At 41.6% G+C, this 24992-nt stretch overlaps 1 protein-coding gene across 1 annotated transcript; it reads left to right on the top strand.

The window, feature by feature from the left end:
- Positions 1-15723: 15723 nt before the first annotated feature.
- Positions 15724-24556, top strand: FCGR1A (Fc gamma receptor Ia). The gene is made up of 6 exons (XM_054564783.1): positions 15724-15754; positions 16166-16186; positions 16937-17191; positions 21764-22018; positions 23195-23479; positions 24279-24556. Exons 1-6 carry the CDS (start codon positions 15724-15726, stop codon positions 24554-24556), a joined length of 1125 nt encoding a protein of 374 aa, XP_054420758.1.
- Positions 24557-24992: the final 436 nt, after the last annotated feature.

Raw genomic sequence — 24992 nt, 5'->3', positions numbered from 1 at the left:
CACGGTAAGGGCTGGGCCTCGTGCTTGCACTCCACAGCCCTGTTTGCTTCCGGGTCAGAGAATGCCTTCTTGGAAGGCCTCTCCACACGCAGGAATCTTTTCACGCACAGGTGTGGCGGTGTAGCACAATGACGACAGGCAGGAGAGTCTCAGCAGCCTGTGAAGCCCTAAAAGTCTCCGGTGAAGGAAAGTGATGGTGATCCTCTGACCGCGTCTCAGGGAAGCAGCTCCCCAGGCTCCCGGCAGGAGACCCTCTTGCGTGCCCTCCTGTTTTTCTTCCTCTGCGCACGCAGGTCCTCCTCATGGCTCCTTTTCACGCGTCCGGTGACTAGAGATCTATTAGGCAGCTTGGCCAAGCATATATAGCGACACAGAGATTGAAACCCAGTTTGCTAGGCTGCCATTACCGAGAGAACGAGCTCAGCGTCTGCTTAATGGCTGCTTACGTTAGTTTCGGAGTAACTCTCGTACAGGTAACAACTAGAAACTGTGGACAAAATATATTTCCCCACAAATTCTCCGAAGGTGCTGGACGACTGAACAGAAGCAGCAGGCACATGGAAGAACTGCGGGGAGTGAGTTTCCCATTTTGCAAATTGGGGGCTGAGAGCACACCTCCCTCCGCCCTCGTTGGGTCAGCAAAATCCCAGCCCCCAAAGCAAGTCGCCTTACTGGGTTAAAGCAGCAAGGGGCAGTCTGGGCAGTGGCAGCAGCTGGAAAATCAAGGGGCTGGGAGGAAGCCTGGAAAGGGAGAAGCCGCTGAGGGAAGTCCCAAGGCCTGTGTAAAACTGCTGCGCAGGGCGCTGGCTGACTCCTGGACTGCGCACGTCTCGCAGCCTGCAGGTAGCTCAGCCCTCCAGGTGCGCCTCTGCGAGGCGGCCTCGCGGGGAAAGGCGGCCGCGTGACCTGGCGGGACAGTGAACAGGTGGCCAGAGGACAGGGGAGTGGAAGGGACTCTGAGGGGTTCTGGACCCGGGCGCCTGGGATGGACTTCGCTGCCCTGCGAAGCTCTGCGTATCCGCCCCCGCATTTCCCCGCAGTTATTGATGGAAAAGCAGCCCTTTCAGATGCTCTGGGCAAAGAAAACCCGTGAGTCTGGAGCACCCCGCCACCCCCCCCCCCCCCCCCTTGCTCAAAGAATCAGGCATTCCTGTTCTCTGGTGTGCCAGGCCTGCAGACACGGGTCTGCACCAGCAGTTCCCCACCGCGACACCACTGATCCAGGTAGGACCCTTCCTTGTTGCGAAGGGATTTCCCATGCATCCTAGGATGTTTTTGCACTTTACTCTGTGAATTACAGTTCAGTAATTTGCGGTTAGCATCCACGTGGGGATGGGGAAATGGAGCTAAACCTGCGTAGCCAGGCCAGGAGTTAGGATTTTATTTTAAAGCGAAAAGTCTGAGTAGTATTTTCAATGTCTCGACCAGAAAAACGGCTATGACGCCACATTTCATTAGGGGAATCTACAAACAAGTTCTCGAGCAGGGATTCCACATTTGGATTAATTTCTGCGCATGCCCAGACAGGGGCGCGTTCAAGGTTCCCAAGACCGGGCTCCAGGCTGTTACCTTACAAGCCCTTGCCGTCCCTGCTCTTCAGTGCCTTGAGTTGGCAGGACAGCCGTACACCCAGCTCTCTGGTCCCGTATCAGGCTCACAGTCGGTGCTGGGATTAAAAGCCAACCGAAACACGTGTCAGTTCTTATAAAGAAACACACCAGGCTCTGGTTTCTAATCGGAGCCGAGGTTCCTGCAGCCAGAACAGACCTTCCTGGCCGATGTTGCAATTTTTTCCACGCGACTAGTCACAATGTTTTTTTGCTTTGTTGTTGGACAGTCTGCTTCCTGGCAGGATGCGGCAGGAGGCACAAATGGCTAAGTGCTGTTCTTTCCAGAAATTAGTTTAATGAGCTTGGAGGATTGAACAAGATAACCAGCTTGTTCTCTTCAAAATGTAATGCCATCAGGAACAACAACGGTAAAATAAATAAATAAATAAATGAAAAAAAAGGGAGGGGGGAAGTCCCAGGCAATAAGGAATAAAGTGCAGTTAGAAATTTTAACTGGGACTTGAGGAACTATCAGTACACAACACACGCTCTTAAGACCTCATCTCACATGTGTCTCATTTATTTATATATATAGATTCTCCTTTGGGCGGCTGCGGAGAGCTTAAGAATGGAAGGCAGCGTGCCTGGCGAGGGCGAGGGCAGGAGGACATTAGACAGTGACTTTCTGAGATCGGGGGTTGGGGGGGACCGTCTCAGCCACCACACCATGTTAGCATCAGGAAAAGGGCACCAGGTGTTAACCTCGGTTCAGCAGTTCTTGAGCTGGGGCTAAGAGAAGAATGCAGAGCCAAGCCTCGAATTATAAGAGACCGTGTTAAGTCACGGAGGTGGAACTGGTGAACGGGAGGAGAAATGGGCTCCAGAAACAAGTTACAACAAAAGATGGGCCCTTGGAGCCCGGGAGGAGGGGGAGGGGATCAAGGTGGCGGGCGTGTTCCAGAGACAGGGCCCCTGTGTACCTATACGGATGTCACATTTTGGAGCGTATGGGAGACAATATTATTGAATTCGTATTAACGTCCTTAGATTTGATGATTTAATTGTATTACAGTTATATAGGATACTGCCCTTAATTTCGGAAAATGCACGCGGAAGTATATAGGGGTGAAGTGAGCTTTTTGGCGGCACTTGCCAAGTATGAATGCGTGTGTGTGGGTGTGCATCAACAGAAGAGCAAATGATCGTTGATTGTTGAATTTAGATGGATAGAATTGTATGGCTCGATCGACTTTTCTGCAGGTGTGAAGTTCCTCAAAGTAAGTAATTGTGGGGCAGTGTGTAAGGAGGGGCAGACCGTGAAGAGCTGGCGAAGTCCTAGGCTGAAAGGGGGCTTTCTGTGGGCCTCCACCTTGCAGGAGGGTGTGGCAGTCCTCAAAACCACCTGCCGGTACAAGGAAATGTCAGTCCCCAGTCTGCTGTGCAAACCCAACCACAAGATCCCTTCCTGCCACCCAGGATTTGTCCTCACAGTAGCCAGCCATCTAGCCTGAGACTCTGGCAAAGAGGAAGTTACTTTGCATGTTTCGAAGCTTCTGAATAAGATGTCCCACTTTTATATTGGGTTACAAAAGCAAGTGAATGGATATGAGGAATTTATTTTCAGGAAGAAAAGTTGAAATGAGAGTGGAGTTACCTGAAAGCTGCCCGTTCCATCTGGGTACAGTCTCTCTGTGGGTCCATAAGAGAGAGCAATAGGCTGGAACTTTGGCTGAGCCTACACAGGAAGCACAGGAGTGAACAACAAACTCTCGGGGTCTTTCTCTGGCAGAGATTCTGTCATTGGTTTCTCGGACATGTACGAAATTATGAGCTTTTCTTACAGGTGCCTGAGTGTGGGGGCCGAATATTTCACCTGAGTTATGTCAGTTCCCAACGTGGAAGACACAGTGCAGTTTTTCTATGTAATACGAGGTGCTCAATAACACTGACGTTTGGAATGCAGCGATGCAGCCAGACACGAGTGCTGTCACTCTGGAGTGCAGACGTAGAGCACATGTTAATGTCTGTTTCCTGCTTTTAGCTGGAGACAGCAAGCTTTCTGATTTTGAGTTGTACAAAAATAAAAGTAGGCAAAACAGTGCATATAAGACATATTCTATTCTCAGAGATTTCGTAACCTTCAGCCTTCAAGGAAATGGACATGTGCTGGACGGCTGAAGCATAGTGTGCAGTGCTATTCTGTTGTGTGTTTTACTTGACCCAAGTCATTGCCTTTTTCTGGCTCATACACCACACAGCAAAGAGATACACCCCAAACTTTGACTTCTTTTTCCCCTAACGTTTAGAGGCAGCACAAAAAAATGGATCAGTCTTTTAGATATCATTTTAAACTTTTACTGCCATCAAGCAGATGTACCCTGGTCAGCTTCCCCATAGACTTGAAGTGCATGAGGGACAGACTGTAAGAACGGCCTAGTATTTGAGCAAACTTGAATTCAGGACTCCTTTTCTGTCCTCTTCCGTTTTGGTGTTCAGGCTTTACTTCCAGGTACAATTAGTCACAGTAAAAATGGAAGGCTGGCATTTATGCTTGCAGTGTTCCCACTGGTTCTACATTTCGTGGATTGCCCGTGTTGCTCGTGTGGACCTTGAGAAGAACCATATGCCAAGAAGGAGTTCTTGTGGTTGGTGAAGTGGGCAGACATTCATTACTAGAGTCTAGCAGCATTGTTTGCAGAGGCCCCTCATGCGCACTGCACAGCAGGTAAAAGCCAGCAAGCGAACTGCCAAACCCCCTGCAGTTCCTGCTTCATGATTCAAACGTTATGAAAGGAGTTCTTGACATCCTGTTTTGACCAATGGGCTGAGACCTGCTAAGCCCGATGGAGCCGTGCAGTTCTATTTGCATTGGCGCCTGTACTTTCCCAACCCTTAATACTTAATGGTGGAACAAACAGGTTCCTACAGAAGAGGAATGCCGGAGGCCGCCCTGCTATAGCAAGCTGTAGATCTTCTCCTGTATTTTTCTGAGTAGACTGGTGCCTTCCGTGGCCTGTGAGAGTCTTGTGACCCTAAATGTTTAGTTGGAGCTAAGAAAACCCCCTGCTGGGCAAAATCCTTCCACATTTTCATTTGTTTCATGAACACTGTAGATCCCATCGTTTGATGGTCTTCCTGATAACTTCATTATTGCTACTATCTCAAGGGTCAGTTTCTGTTGCCTGATGTGTCTGCTGGTTCTCACGCACAAAGTCTCCCCCTTTGAGTGTGGTCATTATCTTTGTGTATATACTACAAATTGTGTTTGAAAACATAATTTTGGAACTATTTGACACCCCCAAGGAGGGCTATCCCGGTAGGCACCCGGGGGCGTGTCTGTCCCGGCTCCTGCCGCCATGATACCCTCTGCGGTACACATGTGTTGTGCTTTTCAGCCAACACGCATAGTCTGTGCAAGCTTCTTCCTGCTGCGTCTTGAGCTGTGCTAGTTTGTTTCCTCTTACCCCAGTGTCTGGAAATCTCTCTCGCCCGGGGCTGGGCTTCAGTCCTTCCGGACTTGTTTCGGGGGACCTCCCTTCTGCCGAGTGATCTGGTCAGATTCCCCCCATAGCACTCGTATTATAGCAATTTGACATCCTAGCGTTTGCTAGGGATGTTCTGGTAGACTCCCTAACTTGTTCAGAACCTGGTGTTTCATTTTTGTCCCATTAGCAACAGGGGGCTGTCCCACATGGTTTGCAAGATCCGGAAATGCCCTTTGGAAAAAGCGGTCTCTAAGTGTGCTCACGTCTGTCGGTTCCAAAGTTGTCTCTATCTTAAGCCTGGTAATTCTTTATTGTTTAATCATCACGTTGATGTGTTTAAGAGTATGTTTTTCTATGTTTTATCCAACTTTGTTTTCAGAAGGAGGGTTGCTTTAAATATCCTTGTCCCTATCACCGGAAATGTAGTAACTTTTACCTAGACTGCATACCTCAAGAAATACAGTTCTATTTTGCTGCTGTGGGTCTGACTTAAACCTAAGCGGCTGACACGAGAAGACGGAGCCCAAATCACAATCCCACCACTGTGGAAAGTGTCAATTCACTACCACTACAGATTTTAGTGCCGCAAATTCCTACAGAATGAGACAGGGACCTTTCCTCTAGCAGTCTCTCCTGGGCCACAGGCTCAAAAGCTGCAGTCTGGACAGCGAACCCTGTTTCCTGTGGATCCCCCAAATGGAAACTCTATACATGTTCAAACTTTACTTAGCAGAATAGAATCAAGTCACATCATTTAAAATTAAACATTCTCTTTATGATGTAGTTACAAGGTCGTTGTCAGAAGTGCACGTGTATGGAGATTTAAAGAAACAGAAGCTGGATCAGCACAGGAAAGTGGCTCTGTTGTCAAAGGAGTGTAGAGCACAAAAGCATAAGGTTTACTGAGTATTTCAAGGAAGTGATGGAAAACCTCGGCACCATGTTTTATCCTAGAGATGTTTTTGGTGGTCGCAACCCTACGGTGGAATAATCCTGGGATTCTTTATGCCAGGAAGTCTTGGACTGAGAGAGCCCCAGAAATGAATTTCTGGCGTTCCTGGAGCTCACAACGCCCACACAACGGGTCCGTGCATTATCTACCGTCGAATCTGGCAGTGGCCATTACAAACGTTTCCTCTCTGAATGGTCTCCTCATTTTCTTCTTCAAAAATGGTATCTAGAAATTATGGCTGTGGGCCACATTCTCAATCTTTCGGTGGAAAATAGTCTCCAGAAACATCGTACACAACAAAACACTTCCTCAGAGGACAAGGAAGGATGTATGGAGCGGGAATCGGTAAGAAAGAGTGTTGTTTTCGGGGCCAGAGCAATTGGGAGAGCAATGGAAATCATGCCATTCAGCTATGTAAGAGGGGAAAGCCTGGTCTTCCCCAACCAGCTGAAAAATAAATGTTGGTCTAGCTCACTTCCCTTTCTGACCATACCCTTGTTCTGGGAGAAATTCCCAGAAACTCTGTTTTTGCCTACGCAGTAAAAATTACTGAGCAGTGAATCGATTAGCGTCAAGTGTGGTTTCCTGGTGATCCAATCTCATGGAAGAGAACCACCTAGTTAAGGTCGGGGCAGGGGATGAAAGATGAAAGGCATAGGCAAAGCAAAGTAAGGGCTGCGAAACTAAGGATGGCCAAAGGCTGGGGTGACAAGTGTGTGCGTGGCTAAATGCCGGGTGGCCTGAGGTGGGGTGGCCAGAGAGCAAAGAGCAAGAGTCTTTGTTCTGAGGACTTATATAGTTGGCTGGGCTGGGGTGAAGAAGTTACATACTGATTGATGGGTAAAGGTGGTGCCAACTTTCCCTGGGTGGGGGTGTGACTCTTCAAACGTAGGTATGTGTGGGGGTCTGTTAGCCTGAATCCTTATCGTGCTCCATTTGTTCATCTTGTTGTAAAACAGGTACGTGACAGGGGGCAGTTAAAGTTGGGGCTGTCACCCGAAGCTATTTTTGGGCTCTTTCTGTAAGTATCAGGGACTCCCTCCTAAAACAGATCGTGACCAGGGGTAGACAGTTAACCAAAGTTATTTACGGGCTGCTTCTGTGGGCACTGTGGACCCTCTCCTGCCTTTCAGGCCTTGGGATGAAAGCGCAGTTCAAGGCTTTGTTTCCCAGACAGTGAAGACACTACCTAGAATTTCAAGGGCTGCCCTCCCCCCGTGTTAGTGTGGTGTTTCCTGGGATGTCGGAACACCTGGCAATGTTATCAGACCAGGCTCAGGGCTGCTGAGTGAGTGAGTGAGACATGTCTTCCGGCCTTGGTTTGCTATCTTTCCTACCTAACACCCTCTTGAAATTTTGAAAACATTTTATTGTTTTTCTTTTTGTGTTTCAGCGTATATAATTTCTTTTGACCTCTCAAGTTCCTTTTGTAGGTCAAAATTTGTCCAATACTGGCAATTCCATATGGTTCAGTGTAATATAATAACCTAATGGGAAAAATTCAAATTTACTTATATGCTGCAAAAGAACATGTTTTTAAAAAGGCTTTGCCAATTTACTGCTAGTGACAGTGTATCAAATTTCCATTTTCTTTTATTCTTTCTAATTTGATATTTTCAGTAATTGTTATAAACCTGAGGAAGAGATTGGGGAACTCCTGACGCATAGCTGGTCAGCCTGAAGTACAGGTGACAACTTGGACTTGCGACTGCCTTTTCAATGGGGGCCAGCCTTGTGGAACTGTATCCTAGCTTGTGGGTTCTGCCATCACTCTGGTTGTTTAGTATCAGAATTGCTTGATATGAGGGGAACCTCCAACCCCATACATTTGGTATTATAAATACTATGAGAAAAATAAACAAGTTTTGTTTTTTTTTTTTACTGTGTATAAAAAAGAAACTACCCTTAAACTGACGTAGCGTGTGAAAATGAGGGTCTTGCACATCTCATTGAAGAAATGGCCTTCCCCCATCTGAGTTTTCTAAACTGAGCCAAAAGTTTGAGCTAGGATAACCATATTCCTAAGCAAAGCAGGAAGAGTAATGATACGATCTCAGGAAATCCTTAAACTCCTAGACCTCTAAACTCATCTGTTTCATTTAGCCTCATAGACCCTAGTTTTTTAAACTGGGGCTAAAGTTGTGTCTCTGTGCACCACTTATTAACTTTTTGACTATAATCAAGTTACTTGACTTCTTTTAGCTAGCTTTCTCATGCACAAAATTGAGCCAGACATTCTCAGCTAGGTAACATGTTGGAGTGTCCCAGCCGTGTTTAGACGGATGGATCTACTGAAGTTTCTGTTACTCTGCCTTTCCAATAAGTCTTGTTTTCACTTCCTGCTAAGAATTAGCATAGAGGCTACTGGAGGGAGAGAAATTAAGTTGTGTGGCATGGAACAAGTTATACTATGAGTCAAAGTCAACCTTACCCATGTAGACTGGATACAGCCCTAAGAAACAAAGTCATTGTGCAGAAACTTTCAAGGATGAAGATGACATGCTTCTTATGACCTCTATAAGTACAATATTTTCTTTCAAATAACTTTCTTCCATGGCAAAATGTTACTGAGTCCATCAGTCTACACCTAGCCATCCCTAGTAGTTCTGTGAGCTGAGAGGTTTTTGAAGTTCAGAAAAACTGATCTGACTCCCACAAACTTTGAGCACAGAGTGAGGGTTACTTACTGTCTGAACTGCTGAGGGAAGTGTAGGCAAAAGCATTAGCCAACTCACTGGACTGGAAGCTTCTAGCTGAAACATTGTAAAATGCTCTTCAAACTGCCCATTTTACTTATAGCAACATTTCCTTCCCAGTGTACCACTATGCCTCCCCTCATTGGTTACTACAAGGAAAATATCACCACCATTATTTATCATCAATTCCTCAGAATATTGTAGGGCAGAACTATATCACCAATAGTAAAGTTCTTAGAAAAATTCTGGGTTATGTTATCATAAGAGGTCATTTTTTTGTATATCTGTCCAAGGATCGATAGTATGCAGTTAGCCAGCATCTTCATAGATAGATTTGGCATAAATTGAAGTGGTTTGAGGGAAAAGTTGATAAAAACAGAACTACAGAAAACATTCTATACATTAGGACTGCACAGCCATGAATTTTTGGTAATATTCTGTTGCCACTACCTAGAGCATGAAATTGGTAAAAGGATTCTTCTCTAAAGATTTTATCTTGGTGATTATCTTTATAATTTCATATGTAAAATATAAAAGATACACTATTAGGACAATCACTAAGAATAGAAATAGTATGGAAAAATTTCAAACCATGAGAAGAGGAAAACAGAAAAATAAAAGTAGCAAATAATAGAAAAAAATTTAGTCAAAAAGTCAAGGAAACTTAAAACATTTATGAATAAACTCTTATATTAAAAGTGAAGAGAGCCTAAATTTGATAATCTCAGCATGAAACTTAAAATTAGAAAAAGAACAGAATAAATACAAAGAAAGGAGAAGGAAGATAAAAAGATAAGAGCAGAAAACTTAAAATATAAAAAACAAGATACTATATATAATCTACAAAGTTTAAAGTTGGGTCTTTGAAAAGACTAATAGCATTGAAAAAGTTATGGTGAAATTTATGATAAATATAAATGCAGAAATATTAAGTACAAAGCACTGACAAGCTAAATCCATCAACACCTAAAAATTTATAATAAATCATAATAAAATTAGATTTACTCAGAAATGTAAGAGTTTTTAACAGCAGAAAAAACATAAATATAATTAGCCACATTAATAAATTTAAGGAGGAAAATTATCTTCTCAATGTAGCAAGACAAACCATTCAGTAAAATATAACACCCATTTATGAATTAGCAAACTAAGATATAAAGTATCATTTCCTGAAAAAATGTATCTACCAAAATCCTATAGAAAATAGTCATGTATAGATCAAAAAGGAAGAAATAAGCTCTATAACAGTTGAAGATAATATGAATGTCTATAAAAAGGCACAAGAGAATCTGCAAATAAATATTCTGAAAAAAAATTTAAGTATCTGGACATAAAATCATTGTTCCCTAAATCAGCTGCATTTCCATTATACTATAAGCAGACATTTAGAAAATGTGAATTTAAAATCACCAGTGGAATTAGCAAAGACTTACATACACACACATCAGTACCTCAAAGAAGAAATCCCATAAGATCTGTCCAAGACAAATACAGAGAAAATTATGCAACTTATGAACCATATCTACCAAAAAATTCAGTAGATATACCAAATTTATAGTTTGAAAAACTCAGTGTCATAAAGATACAAATCCTCAAGTTAATTTACATATTAAATGTAATTCTAATTTAAGGCACAACAATTGTTAAAGAATGGGCAGAAACACAAGAATGATGTATGACAGTCTGAAGAGGGATAAGGTAGGGAGACATGCAGTACCACATGTTAAGATGTCCTATAAAACCTGTCTGCAAAAGGTCACTACCACCAATCCATTGCCAGCAGGAGTCCCCAGTGTAGGGTGCAGTAAAAATCGAAACTTTGTTCAGGTAAAACAGTTTGCAAACCCAGGAAGCAAGCAGCGTCTGGTGGAAACAAAGTACCTACTCTTAGACAAAGGGAGTCCCACTTCCATAAAGTGCCGCCTAGGTCTCACGTTGGTCTATTTTTATGTAAATAATGAATCCAAATTTGTATAGGTTGATTGGTTCAAATAACACTGATTTGTCAGAATCAAGGAGTCCTGAGTGGTCCTTATGGAGATGCTCTCATTGGTTGCTCACAATGCAAATGAGGATATAGCTCACTGGGCTGGATAGGTCTCAGCCCATTGGTTAAATTATGATTTTAGGAACTCCTTTCTAAGGTTCTGTTCAGCCTGCAGGAACTCAGTGCAGGAGGCTTAGCAGGCCAGCTGGTGGCTTTTCCCTGAACAGACCCTCCGCAAACAGTATCCTGCTAGACTATAAATTTGGGCCCAGTTACCTAAAGGAGTCCTTGTTGACAACTGTATTCCTCCTGTAGGGTCAACAAGATCTAATATTAAGACAATATGGTATTGACACAAGGATAAGAAAACTGCAAATATAGGAACAGAACTATATATATAAAAAAACAATTTATGCTAAAATTGGCAGTTTATGTAAGGGGTGATTTGTTTCTTAATGGTGCTGGGACAGTTGGGTATACCTACGGAAAAAAAGAAATTAGATACATGCCTCCTACCAGATAGAGACATTACTTAAAGATAGATTGAAGACTTTTGATATAATAAACACCAATAAGCCATGGAAGCACAGATACAGTTAGCTGTTTCCATACTCATGAGTTCCAGCCTAGGTAACCAGAGGAACACAAAAAAATCCTGAGTTCCCTTAGTGCCTGCCCCCTCTAGTTACCCTCTCTAAGCCCAACTTACCCCAAAGGAGCAGAGCTGTTAAGAGCCACATGTTATCTCCAAGGTGAGGGGACCAGTGACATCTGTAACGTGCAAGACACTGAAGAGAATCTGCTGAGGCATCTGGAGCCAAGATTAGGAAGGAGGAAGGAAATGGCCTCTTCTGACTATTCTCATCATGTTCCTTTTCTGGGAAACACATCCAGAATTCTTAAGGCATGCTCTTCCCTTTCCCGTGTTTCTTAGCCTGTCTCTCCCCCAGTTAGCAACTCTGGGTTTGGGGTTTATGAAATTCTGAGAATCCAAGGGAAGGGCTAATGTTTTACAACATTCGCTTCTGATTATATTCCCCCTTTACCAATTATGTTTCTTGGGAACAGAATATGGCAAATGCCCATTTTTTAAAATTGGTTCAAGCCTGGCTAATCCCTCCAAAACTGGATCAGTTGAAACCAGATTATTCTACGTCAGCCTCTATGAGACACGTGAGCAGTTACTCATCTACAAGAGCTCCTCTAATGCAGACTAGCCTCTGTCACTCTGGGAATTATGCAAGATTGGTTTCCCATTTTCATTTAAAATAAAAGCCATCTTCCTGAAAGACATTCTGAGTTTGGGGTGTTTATTTGGCTAAGTTCAAGGGAATTAAATATTTAATGTAAATGCTATAGGAAAGAAAAGTAGCTCCTGTATGTGAGCGGAAATATCTGTAAGAAGGGAGTATCAGAGTATAGATGGGAAGCTCTATGCCACAAAAGTGAGTTGTTTCCTGAGTCAGAGTTGTTAATATATAAAAAGATTGTTGTTGGGTTTTTTTTAGCTATTCTGTTAAGAACGGTAAAAAAACTAACAGAAACTAGGATAAGTTCAGTGGAAGCAAAAGGGGCTTAGGTAGCAATCTTACTGACAGAGAATTAAAAATGATGAAACATAATGTGGTAGATTGACTTGACGGCCCACATTATCACCCCACCTTAAATCTACACAGCCTTGTGGGAGGCTGAGGATACTTGCCTGAGCCTAGGCTTTGTTTCATACACTTGACTTTCATTGGCCAATGAAACCAATGAACGATGGGTGGAAAGAGCATTGTGCTAAGTCCACCCTAGACTTTAGGAAGCGTTACATATTATTTCACACCCTCTTGTGCTTCCCTGATGGTCCCGATAAGAACATGCTCTTGCTGTTGTGAGGCTGAGCTGTCCTAGCCACTGTCGCCTGAGGTGGAGCTGCCCCAGCTGTCCTGCAGTCTTCAAGGGAGAAATAAATGCTTACTGCTGTGTACCGCTGAGATTTTGACATTTTTTTTGAGCAAAAGCTGACCGATACACATGCAAAGCAAGATTAGGAAGAACTGAGGATGTTCTGAGAGAGACAGGAGAAGCCTCAGCTCCTTAACATTTACATTTAAATTCTATATTTATAACTATTTTACTATTTTGTCCTCAAAATTTTCCACTGCACAGATATACCATAATGCATAGGCATGCAGGTCATTTCTAATGTTTTATGACCAGCAATGCAATGAATAATCTTGTACCTAGTTTTAAACCTTTGACTTATTTCTGTAGGACACGGTTCAAGAATCAGCATTCTTCAGTCCAAGGAAATAAATATTTTTCTTTGGGTGGATGCTGTCAGATGTCTATCATTATTATCATCATCGTTGCATGTATTTGTACAATGTTTATTATGCATCAGGCAAATATACTTGAATATGAATTTTCTCATTTAATCCTTACACTAAATTATGAGTAGATACTATTCTAATGTCTATTTCACAAATGAGGAAAGTAGTCAAAGACAAATTTAGTAACTTGTCCAAGGTTATAAAAAGTGAAAGCAGAATTGAAAACCAGACAGCCTGATTTCCTTTACAGTCTCACAAATAGTGTATAATAGTACCCACCCATCCCTTACAATTTCTGGTATGTAGTAAAATAGCTGCTTGTTTGAAAAATGTGTACATATGTTTCATGGACCAGGAAAACATTGGGGAATGAGTATTGCTATGGAAGAGAAGTGAAGGAAAGGTGAAATACTTTTCTTCTGATAAGAACCTGTAGTTTCCAGATGTTGAGGAAATAGCCACTGAGATAGGTTTAAACCCATGTAAATGAACCAAGAGATAATTGAACAAACACCATTAACTAAGGCAGAGCAGTGTCTAGTACTTAATGATCAATGAAAATCATGATGCTCATAAGGCCTATTAGGAGAATTGACATCTAAATGTGACATTTATACTTCCATATATTGATGATATTTTATAATACCATCACCCTCATAGGATTCATATATTTAAAATCATTTCACAAATACACTTTTCTCATAGACTTTGGTCTTATTTGCCTCTGTTAACTAAAACTGTTTCCTTCTTACAATAGATAATTTGTGAACAATTTACATATTTTTAAAAGGTAAAATAACTAACATCTCATTAAGAATTGAGAAAAAATTATTTTATTTTTGCACTGGTTATAGTAAAAATGCATTCTGTAATCCTTTATTCCCTACCCATTCCTTCTTTAACAGCCATATATTTTTAGGAACCATTAAAATGTACCAACTAAATTTTAGGTAAATAATTGTATCTAAGTGTCTATGGCACAATTTTTCCTTAATATGTTTTGTATGCTGCAGAATATTCCTTGAATAGCTGGACTAAACTACTTTTTTATATTTGCTAATGCTGGAAGTTGTGTTCAGGAGATTCAGATAAACTTTATCTGAAGTTTTGCTTCAACTACTATTCATTATAAAAAGTCCCCCATGGATTCAATTTTGAATTTCCATTAGAAATTCAGTTTATTTTTTCATTCTTATTCTTATTTTTTAATGTAGCAAATCTTTCTCTGGCTCTTGCATTCTCAAAGTGAATCCATCAACTTTTAAAAATGTAATCCTCATCTATGACTTTATATTTTTATTATCTAGTCTTTACGGTTAATTTATGGTAGTGTTATAATTTGTCTTTTATAGATTACTTTAATTGTAGATGCCCTTGTCCATTTCCTCTTCCCCCTAATCCCACTCTGTCATCATGAATATATGAATCAAGCCCTTTGGCTAATTTTCTTGTGTGCCCTTGAAATTTCTTCCTAAGCTGCTTAAATCAAATCACTCTAAATCTTAGTCCGTGCTGTTACAGAAACTGCACATAAATCCCTCCGCTAACTTTTAATGTTTGAGTGTGAGTCAGCACTGATCTGAGAGGCCCTCATACAGCACAGTACTTACTATAAGAGGAGACCACAGCGGTTTGTTGGATCTTAGGGTGTGAAAGTTCTGATTTTTCCTGTTCCCTAAGCTAGGACCTCTTCCCTCAACCATCGTGGTATGTCAGAAAACACCTTCAGAGTCATGGTAACATGGGCAGTAGACAGCTGGTCAAGATTGGGGTTGCTGAGTATAGAGGTAGAGGAAGGAGTCAGGAAGACAGATAGAGAAGGTAGGAAGTTGATCACAAACTCTTCCTACTTCTTTTGCCCTTGTTCCATCCCAGGGAGAGAAAAAATAAATCCTTATTTCTTTTTCAAAACTTTAAAAAGTTATGTAATATTTTATGCATACAAAAGGATGTATAATGCACGTATATATGGCTATGATTCACAATAAGCAAATGATCACTTATGAACCCACTACTTAGAAACTAAAATAGTATTAATAACAGACCAGATCCAGCAGAGATGGAGTAGCAGAGATTGGATTTATTTTCTCACCTGAAATGACAAAAATAAAATGTAAAAAAATTCAATAATCATCTTCAAAACAGCAGATATCATGCAAGATAAACACCTCCAAACTCAGAATGTCTTTCAGGAAGATGGCTTTTATTTTAAATGAAAATGGGAAACCAATCTTGCATAATTCCCAGAGTGACAGAGGCTAGTCTGCATTAGAGGAGCTCTTGTAGATGAGTAACTGCTCACGTGTCTCATAGAGGCTGACGTAGAATAATCTGGTTTCAACTGATCCAGTTTTGGAGGGATTAGCCAGGCTTGAACCAATTTTAAAAAATGGGCATTTGCCATATTCTGTTCCCAAGAAACATAATTGGTAAAGGGGGAATATAATCAGAAGCGAATGTTGTAAAACATTAGCCCTTCCCTTGGATTCTCAGAATTTCATAAACCCCAAACCCAGAGTTGCTAACTGGGGGAGAGACAGGCTAAGAAACACGGGAAAGGGAAGAGCATGCCTTAAGAATTCTGGATGTGTTTCCCAGAAAAGGAACATGATGAGAATAGTCAGAAGAGGCCATTTCCTTCCTCCTTCCTAATCTTGGCTCCAGATGCCTCAGCAGATTCTCTTCAATGTCTTGCACGTTACAGATGTCACTGGTCCCCTCACCTTGGAGATAACATGTGGCTCTTAACAGCTCTGCTCCTTTGGGGTAAGTTGGGCTTAGAGAGGGTAACTAGAGGGGGCAGGCACTAGCTAAGGGAACTCAGGATTTTTTTGTGTTCCTCTGGTTACCTAGGCTGGAACTCATGAGTATGGAAACAGCTAACTATATTTGTGCTTCCATGGTTTGTTTGTATTTATTTTATCAAAAGGATGGGAAGGGAGACTCAGAGGTACTATTAAGCCTGGAAGCGTCATGTCAAAATAAAACCCCATCAATCACCACCTGTAGGCTTTTCAGTACCATTGGTACCTGATTTTGGGAAAGGAGGCAGAGAGAAACTAAAGAGACCTAAGCTGGCCCCTTAAAATCTGTATTAAGTCTGTCTCCCTAATTCTCCCTATCTTTTCTTCTTCCATGGATGAACTGATGATGTCTCCATTGTTTGGTGCCTTACAGTTCCAGTTGGTGGGCAAATAGGTGAGTCGTGTCTCACTCAGCTTCTCTTCCTCTGGCACCGCCCTGCTTCCAAAAGATAGGTTTCATTATCCTAGAGAAGACTATATGGGGAGAGGAGAGAAAAGGGAAAGATTTGTAAATTAAATGAAGTCTCCTATATTCAGAGTATGATTTTGATGATGTCCTGGGTTTTAAGGGTTCCCTCTAAGATACTCTAAATGAGCTCTGACCTCTGGACTTAATGCCTATGTAGCAAGAAAGGGCCAGAACTGCAAACATGCACTAGGAGCTCTGCTGAGTTTTACAGTATCCTCCAAACTAGTCCCCTTTACAAGAAAATTGAGTTTGTTTTTTTTCTCCTCAGAGAGAATCAAGCATGTGCTGGGGGCTTAGGAAGTGAGGGGGTTGAATCTTGATTTCCAGTGCAGATGCTAATTAAGGCTTGAGATGAACCCTCAGAGATAATATAGGAAATTGACTTGAACCTAGTCGCACCAGTTTAAAACCCTGTTTCATTTTTTACCCCGCTTCACTGTGGGTTTTTGGAATCCCAAATTGGCAACACCCAGGTTTCATAACATGAACAGAGGCCTCTGCAGTCGGATCTAGACATCCTTCATGGCTGGCATTTGTAGGTTCTCACTTGCTTATTTTTCAATCTAATATGTAAATATACATTTTTTTCATTGTGCTATCCACAAAATCTCCCCAGTTATTCAGGGCCTTTCCTTTTACTCCACCTGTTTTTGTTTCCATTTTCCCCCCAAGCAGACCGTGCAAAATCCGTGATCACCTTGCAGCCTCCGTGGGTCAGTGTATTTTCGGAGGAAAATGTAACATTATGGTGTAAGGGACCCCGCCTGCCTTGGGACCAGTTTACACACTGGTCTCTCAATGGCACAGTCATTGGGACCTTGACCAGCAGCTACAGAATCATTGCGGCCAGTGTCAATGACACTGGTGAATACAGATGCCAGAGAGGTGACTTGCTGCCAAGTGACCCCACACTGCTGGAAGTCCACAGAGGTAGGTATGGCGTGGAGAGGAGGGCTGGAATTCACAAGGTCTTCCTTTGCGTTTTCGCCTTTCTGGATGTCGGGTGGGGGATGGGGCGGGGGTGTGTGTGTGTGTGTGTGTGTGTGTGTGTGTGTGTGTGTGTTGATTTATATGAGTGTGAGTCTCAGCTGTGTGTGGCTAACAGGTGCAATAAAGTCAAGATAATCAAAATATCACATTAGAGTCCTTAAACTGTGTCCCCAAACATTCCAACTGGGGTAGATGTGAGTAGGGTATCAGGAGTAAAACTCAGACCCTAAGAGTTTATCATTATTCAGAATTATCTAGTTTTGTTTAAAAGTTATACCTGCCCATAGTAAATAATACTAATTTGGAGAAATGTACAATGATGAGCAATAAAGTCTCCCTCCCATCCCAAACACCTAGTCAGCTTCTACAGAAACAAAACTGTTAATATAAACTTTAAAAAAAGTGGTTGGTAGAATACTCTATGTATCATCCTATACCTTTTATCACTTAAAATACTATGGTCTGTTTATATTAATAGAGGTATACATCATACATTCAAATGTCTGCTTTATGGCTGTGCTATAATTGATTTAACCATTAACACTAAGCTTCTAGTGTGTTTCCATGCTTTGCTTTTACAAGTAATGCTGCAATAAGCATCTTTATACATATCATCTGGGGCACATTTCAGGTATAGCTGTAAGATAATTTTCTGGACATAGAATTACTGTGAAAGTTTATTTGTTCTTTAATGTTTTATTTAAATTTATTTTTATTTTATTTTAGTTTTAATTTTATCAATTTAATTTAATGAATTTTATTTAGTTATTTAAGTTAATTTTATTTATTTATTTCATTTTATTTATTTATTTAATTTTTATTTTATTTATAGTATATTATTTATTTTTAATTTTATATATTTATTGTATTATTCAATTAATTTAATTAATTTATTTTATTAATTTATTTCACTTACTTTTATCCATTTGATTAATTTTAATTTAATCAATTGATTTATTTAATGTAATTTATTTAATTAATGTAATTGATTCGTTTAACTTTAATTTAATTTCATTTAGGTAGTTATTTTATTTATTATTTTAAACTTTAATGAATAAAAGCAGAACAAAAGCCTACCATCTCCTTAAATCTGTAAGAGGTTTCTACTTGTTAAGAGATGGAGACTGCAGTACTCTTTAGGGCAAAGTGTTTCATTATTCAGAACAAATCATTCAAATGGATTATTTAGTTATTCAAAAGCATTAAGCTAAAACTTCCATGTAATTGACAATGCAAAACTGAATCTATGCTGGAGGCAGAATTAGATTTATGTGGACTAGATTGCTTTTGGAGGAAATGTCAAGAATGTTGGAGGAAATCTTCCTGTGTCCCTTAGGACTCTGGGACTCAACTCCTATGCTAGAGAGGTGAGGGAGCTGACTACTCTTTTAACACATGACTTTGTGTAGTTTGAGCAGTTCCAATTGGATGAGGCAGGTCTGAGCCCAGTGGCTGAAAGTTGATTCCAGGAACTCCTTCATAAGGGTTGGCTTAGCCAGCAAGAACCCAGTGCAGGAAGCTGGCAGGTCAGTTCATGGCTTTCCCCTGAAATGCAGAGTGCATGAGAGACCCCCGTACGCAATGGCTGCTAGAGTCTGATTATGAATTTGAGCCCAGTTAACCCTAAGGAGTCCTTCTTGGCAGGTATATTCCTTCCCAAGTCAACAATTATATATTTTTACATGATATTTTAATGTGAATTTTATTGAAGTATAACATACAACAAACCTTAAGTGTGCACACATCAGTGAATTTTCATTAAGTAAATTGCACCCAGATAAATGTTTCCAGAACCACAGAAACTCCCTCTAGTCCATTTCCAGTCGCTACCTCAACACTGACTTCTAACTCCGTATGTTTTCACCTGTTTTTTAACTTCATGTAAGTGGATATAGTATGGGGTCATATGTACTCTTTGTATCTGGCTTCTTTTTCTCACATGGATTGTAAGAGTCATAGATGTTATAAAGGTGCAGTTAGTTCTCATCACTGTATAATACTCCATATTTATCCATTCTATTGATTGACCTTTGGGTTGTTTCCAGGTTGGACCTCTTACAAATATGATCACTGTGAACATTTTTGGACATATCTTTAGGTGCACATATTAAACATCTGTTGGAATATGCCTAAGAGTGGAATTGCTAGGTCACAAAATACGTATTTATTCAGCTTTAATTTTCCAAAGTGGTTGGCATCCACAACACACTCTCAGTGTGAGAGTTGTGGTTGTTCCTCCTCAACAGTGGGTGTTTCCTGTGTTTTTCACTGTAGCCATTCTGTGGCAGGTGCAGTAGTATCACACTATGGTTTTAATTTGCATTTCCCTGATGACTAATGATACTGAGTATTTTTTCACTTTTATCATTTACTTGGATATGCTCTTTTGTAAAGTACCTGCTTAGGTTTTTTGGCCAATTTTTAAAAAGTGTTATCTGCCTCTTCCTTATTGACTTGTAGGAGCTCTTTATTCTGGATATGAGTCCTTGTTCAAGTACAGTAAATATCTTCTACTCTTTGGCCTGTCTTTTTTACTATCTGATTATATTGTTTTCTTTTTCAGTGAGCAAAAGTTTTTAATTTTACTGCAGTACAATACATCAAGCTTTTTGGTTGATGTTCTCTATACCATATTTAAAGATGTTTGCCACGATTAGTGAGCAGTGGAGGATTCAATGGTAGTTACACTGGCTCTCAGTCACTTCAGTTAAACCTGTGTGTCCTGAGACCAAGAAAATACAGCTGGTTTGTGGACCCAAGTCCTAATCTTGTGGTTTAAAATGAGTGTCTCCATCCTAACTCCACAGTGATAAAGATGGGGAGAATGGTTTTTGAGTAGAAAATTAATGTCTGCTAAAAGCCACATCCCCCAATTTTGGATATGTAATACTCTTATTATCTTTTAAGGCTAAATATTTTAAATTTTATTTATAAATTTCTTTCTTTCTTTTACTCTTGATTTATTTAGAAGTGCTTTTGGAGGGTGTTTTTTTCCCTTGTCATTGATTTATACTTTTATGACATTCTGGTCAGAATTTGTGTTAAATATGATATGGTTTCCTGATATTTGTGGAAAATTGCTTTGTGCTTTGGTATATGTTCAGTTTGTATAACTGTTGCATATGCATTTGGAAAGTATGTGAATTTTCTCTGAGGTACAGCATTCTGTGTAAATCCATAAAACTAAGTCTATTAATTGTGCCATTCAAATATTTTATATCATCACTAGTATTTTGGACAGTTTCTGATGGAGTTTTGTTAAAATTTCCCGCTGTGTCTGTGTAGGTATAAAGCAAGCGTGTCTGTTTTTGGGGCAGCACAGTCTTTGAGTGCCTTTTGGTTAAGGACAGGAATAGGGAGGAAAGAGTGTTCATTACATTTAGAAGCACGTACAGTAGCATCCAAGACCGAAAATAATGCTACATATAGCACTGGAATGCCTGCTTTCCATTCTTAGGTAAGTTCTAGAGGGGGAAGAAGCACTACTGTCTCCTCTCTGCTTTTGTTCTTTAAGAACCTCATCCTCATTTAGCCAAACTAAATGCTCAGGGAAGGAAGAAAGAGGCATTTTTGGTTATGTGTAGAGGTATCCATCAAAAATGAGGGCCCATTTGACTAGGAGCTGGTTTTTACCAGCTATATCACTGATGTGCACATATGTGAGTATTTCTGTTAATTTAGAAGCATAAATATATTTGGATATGTTTGCCATTTGTGTGTTTGTTTTAGTATATGTGATCCTATGAACAAATTAGTCAGGAGTTGAGTTTATCGGTTTTCTATTGCTATGTAACAAATTATCACAGACTTAGCTTAAAACAACACACATTAATTATCTTTCCATTGGACAGGAGTCTCCAGACAGCTTAGCTGGATGCTTGGTTGAGGTTGCCATTGGGGTGTTTACTGGACTGTGGTCCTTCCTGGGGGTCTTCCAGGCTCACGTGGTCCTGGGCAGAATTCAGTCCCTTGTGGCTGTGAGACTGAAGTCTCTGCCTGTTTGTTGGCAGTCAGCTGGGGACCCCCACCATATGCCTCTCACAGGCCCTCTCACAACAAGTCAGCTCACTTCTTCAAGGCCAGCAGGAGACTCTCAGTCCAGACAGCTAAGACAGAGTCTTGTACAATGTTAACAATATCATGGGAGCACATCCCATAACCTTTGTCATATTCTGGTGGCCAGAAGGGGATTGGACAAAGGTGTGCTTTACTGGGGTCATCTTAGCATACCACCTACCACCTATGATAAAACTGTTGTCCCAACCAACCTCTAAGATCTAGTAAGAGAAGACAAGAAGGAGCTCTGTTTGTGGCTGCTGGTAAAGACTACTTTTCTTCTGGCAGAGCTAAGGATATTTGAGGAGTGGAAGAGAGGCCTCAGATTCAGCAGAGCTCCAGGGTGGGATGTTCAAGGAGGAAGAGAAAGCCCCCCCGCAACCCCATGTTCAGCTTTGGCTTCCTTAAGGGTACCTCTGCCACTGTACACATGCATTTTGGGTCCCCATTTTCCAGATTGGCTACTCCTGCAGGTCTCTAGCAGAGTCATCACTGAAGGGAAGCCTCTGGCCTTGAGGTGTCATGGATGGAAGAACAAGCTGGTATACAAGATGCTTTTCTACCACAATGGCAAGACCTTTACCTTTTCTCCTGGGAATCCCGAATACACCATTCTGAAAACCAACGTGAGTCACAGTGGCATCTATCACTGCTCAGGCTTGTACGGAAGGCCCCGCTTCACATCAGCAGGAGTAAATATCACTGTTAAAGGTATTGTATCTGAATAGTCATGGAGCTATAGTTTTAAGAACCAGTAAAAGCATCACAAATGCTTGCTTCACTTTCCAAGTGAAGAAGCTGAGTTCCAGGGAGGGAACCTGTCTTCCCGAAGGTCATAAGATGACCAGTGGCTGGCAGGGTGGAGAGGGGTGGGGGGTGGAGACAAGAATGGAGGTCTTCTCAGTCCAGTCTGTTGCTCTTTCTAGAATACCATGGTGCGCTGTAAATAAACTCAGAGGCTAGTTTCAAGGCCAGTGCATAGTGAGGATACATTTCATCAATTTTATTTTAGTTGTATGGGATAGAGACCCACTCAAGGTAGGTAGGGATTTATTAGAAAATAACCCATGGAATCTCATAAAAGCTCTATGCAAGGGTGTCCAGCCTGTGGCCTGTGGGCCACATGTAAGGACTTTTTTTTCTTATCTGTGGTGGTGGATATCACGAAAATTATGCACGGGCCTTTTTTTGCTCATCAGTTTTTATCAGTGTTTGTGTATTTAGTGTGTGGCCCAAGACAACTCTTTTTCTTCCAGTGTGGTCCAGAGATGCCAAAAGGTTGGGCACCCCTGCTAGAAAGAGAGGCCAGGAAGACATTAGGACTTGGTTATTCTTTCTGTCTATATCTCAGGGGAGACGTGGCCTCTCTGGTTCCACTTCTTTCTTAACATCTGCTGTCTAAGCAGTTTCCTCTGTTCCAGTTGCATGTGGCTTCTGTTGTGACTCTTTCATGGACTTCACCTCTGTACTCATAACCACTAGCAGCTTTTTTCTGTCTGAAAAATAGTTAACTCCTATGGGAAAGAAATTACTGTTGCAGATTATCTTTTGAGGCAGGAACACAAGTGATGAAACACTGAACTGGCCAGGGTATGGGTGTATCCACTCCTGGTCAACCATCACCCAAAGACATAGTCATATAATAAATAACATGGCTATTCAGGGAAGCATGAACAACTGTGTAGAGGATTCTCACCAGTAAGATATGAGCAAGCTGGTAAGTATGTCTATGAGGAAACTCTAAGAATGTCTCTCTGCTGTAAGTAGAAAAAATTGTGTTTTATGGATGCACTGTCTAGAGACAGATTCCCAAAGGGGTAGGGGGAGTGTGTCTCCTGCGAAAAAGACCATGACTCTGAAGCAGGCAACTGTCAACTTTGTCTTTAGAGCTATTTCCAGCCCCGGTGCTGAGAGCATCCTCTCCACACCCCCTCCTAGAGGGGAATCCCATCAACCTGAGCTGTGAAACAAGGTTGCTCCTCCACAGCCCTCCTGTGCAGCTCTACTTCTCCTTCTACATGGCAAGTCAGATGCTGGTGAACAGGACCCCATCCTCTGACTACCAGATACGAACTGCTGAAAGAGAAGATTCTGGGTTCTACTGGTGTGAGGCCACCACGGAAGATGGAGATGTCATCAAGCGCAGCCCCATGTTGGAGCTTCGAGTGCTTGGTGAGTGAGAATGATGGGAACTGACCGGCTCAAGGGAAGATGCTCCCTCTGCTCCTATGGGACTGTGGTCTGTTCATGGCCCGGAAAAGAAAGTCCTATGAATAGGCCTTTCCACTCTTGATTCAGAACTTCACTAATCTCCTTGTAAACACCATTACATTTTCTTTCTTTTCCTTTTATTTTTTTCCTTTTCTTTCTCTATTTATTTCCTTTTTTTTTTGTCCTTTTTTTCTCCTATATTTTCTGTTCTTTCTCTCTTTCTCTTTGTCTCTTCTTTTGACCCCATCCCTCTCCCCCTTCTCTCTCACCAACAATCTAATCAATGATATATTGAGTTCTTATCTATTGTCATAGGTCTTGAGAACCAAGGACCTTGTGCAGTAGGTTGGTGACATGGGGATTTTGTGGGTTGCACATTGACACCTGCCCAGATACCTACATCTGGCTGAGGTCAAGGGATTGTGAGTTCGAGAACAAAAACTCCTTGGGGAAAAAAAGTTTATCTTCAATTCAAAGCCATTTCAAGCATTAAGTAGAAAGAGCAATTGTCTCTGAAACTAGAGAGAAAGCCCACTGACAGGGCCCTGGCAGTTAGGCCTTGGGAGGAGCCCGCCCCTTGTCTGTACACCCAATGGCCCAGCTGGAGCCGCCTCCAGCCCCTGCCTGCCCCCTGAATTACTGGCGTCTCCGAAGGGGACAGGCGTGGCAGATCTCGGGCAGCCTTCTCTTCAAACGTAACTTAGTCAGATCCCCCTGGTTTCTGAATAGCACTTCTTCTCTTTGTCATTCTCTTTTACAGGGTTCCAATCACCAGCTCCTGACTGGTTTCATGTCCTGCTCAGTCTGGCAGTGGGAATAATATTTTTGGTGAACACTGTTTTCTATGTGGTAATACATAAAAAACTGCAAAGGAAGAAAAAGTGGATTTTAGAAGTTCCTTTGGAGTCTGATCATGGAAAGAAGGTAAATTCCTTCCTTCAAGAAGACAGATATTCAGAAGAAGAGCTAAAATGTCAGGAACAAGAAGAGCTGCAGGAAAGGCCACTCCAAAAGGGTACTAACAAACCTAGAACCTAATTCCAGATTATTTGGTTTATAAAAAAATGCCACCTACTGCCAAACAAAGACACATCTCAGCCTAGCCTCTGTTCTGGCTCCATGTGACAGGGCTCACCTTTAACACCCACACCACCTGAGAGCACCTTCAAGCAACTTGGGACTTGAAGGAGATGGGAGAGCACCTTAGCCTGCTGCTTCCCTAGACTGTGGACAATGAGAATGTCCTCTCGCCCTCACCTTCAGAAAAAAGTACAGTAATTATCATCTTGATAGAAGTCTAACAACTCCAACGTTTTAATGAAAGGATATGATCATAGGCAGTGGCAGAAGTTTCATTGATCGCAGAGAATGCTGTCTTGTGGGCTGGGGAAACAGAGAAATCAGGGGAAGTGCAGGGAGGAAGTCCCATAGGAAAAGAGGCCCAAAGACTCTGGAAAGGGACTGTGGGTAGAAG

This window comes from Pteronotus mesoamericanus, unplaced genomic scaffold, assembly GCF_021234165.1.
Source record: "Pteronotus mesoamericanus isolate MK-2021 breed Mesoamerican mustached bat unplaced genomic scaffold, CSHL_Meso_final scaffold_99, whole genome shotgun sequence".
NCBI lineage: Eukaryota > Metazoa > Chordata > Mammalia > Chiroptera > Mormoopidae > Pteronotus > Pteronotus mesoamericanus.
This window is presented reverse-complemented; position numbering and strand designations above follow the sequence as displayed.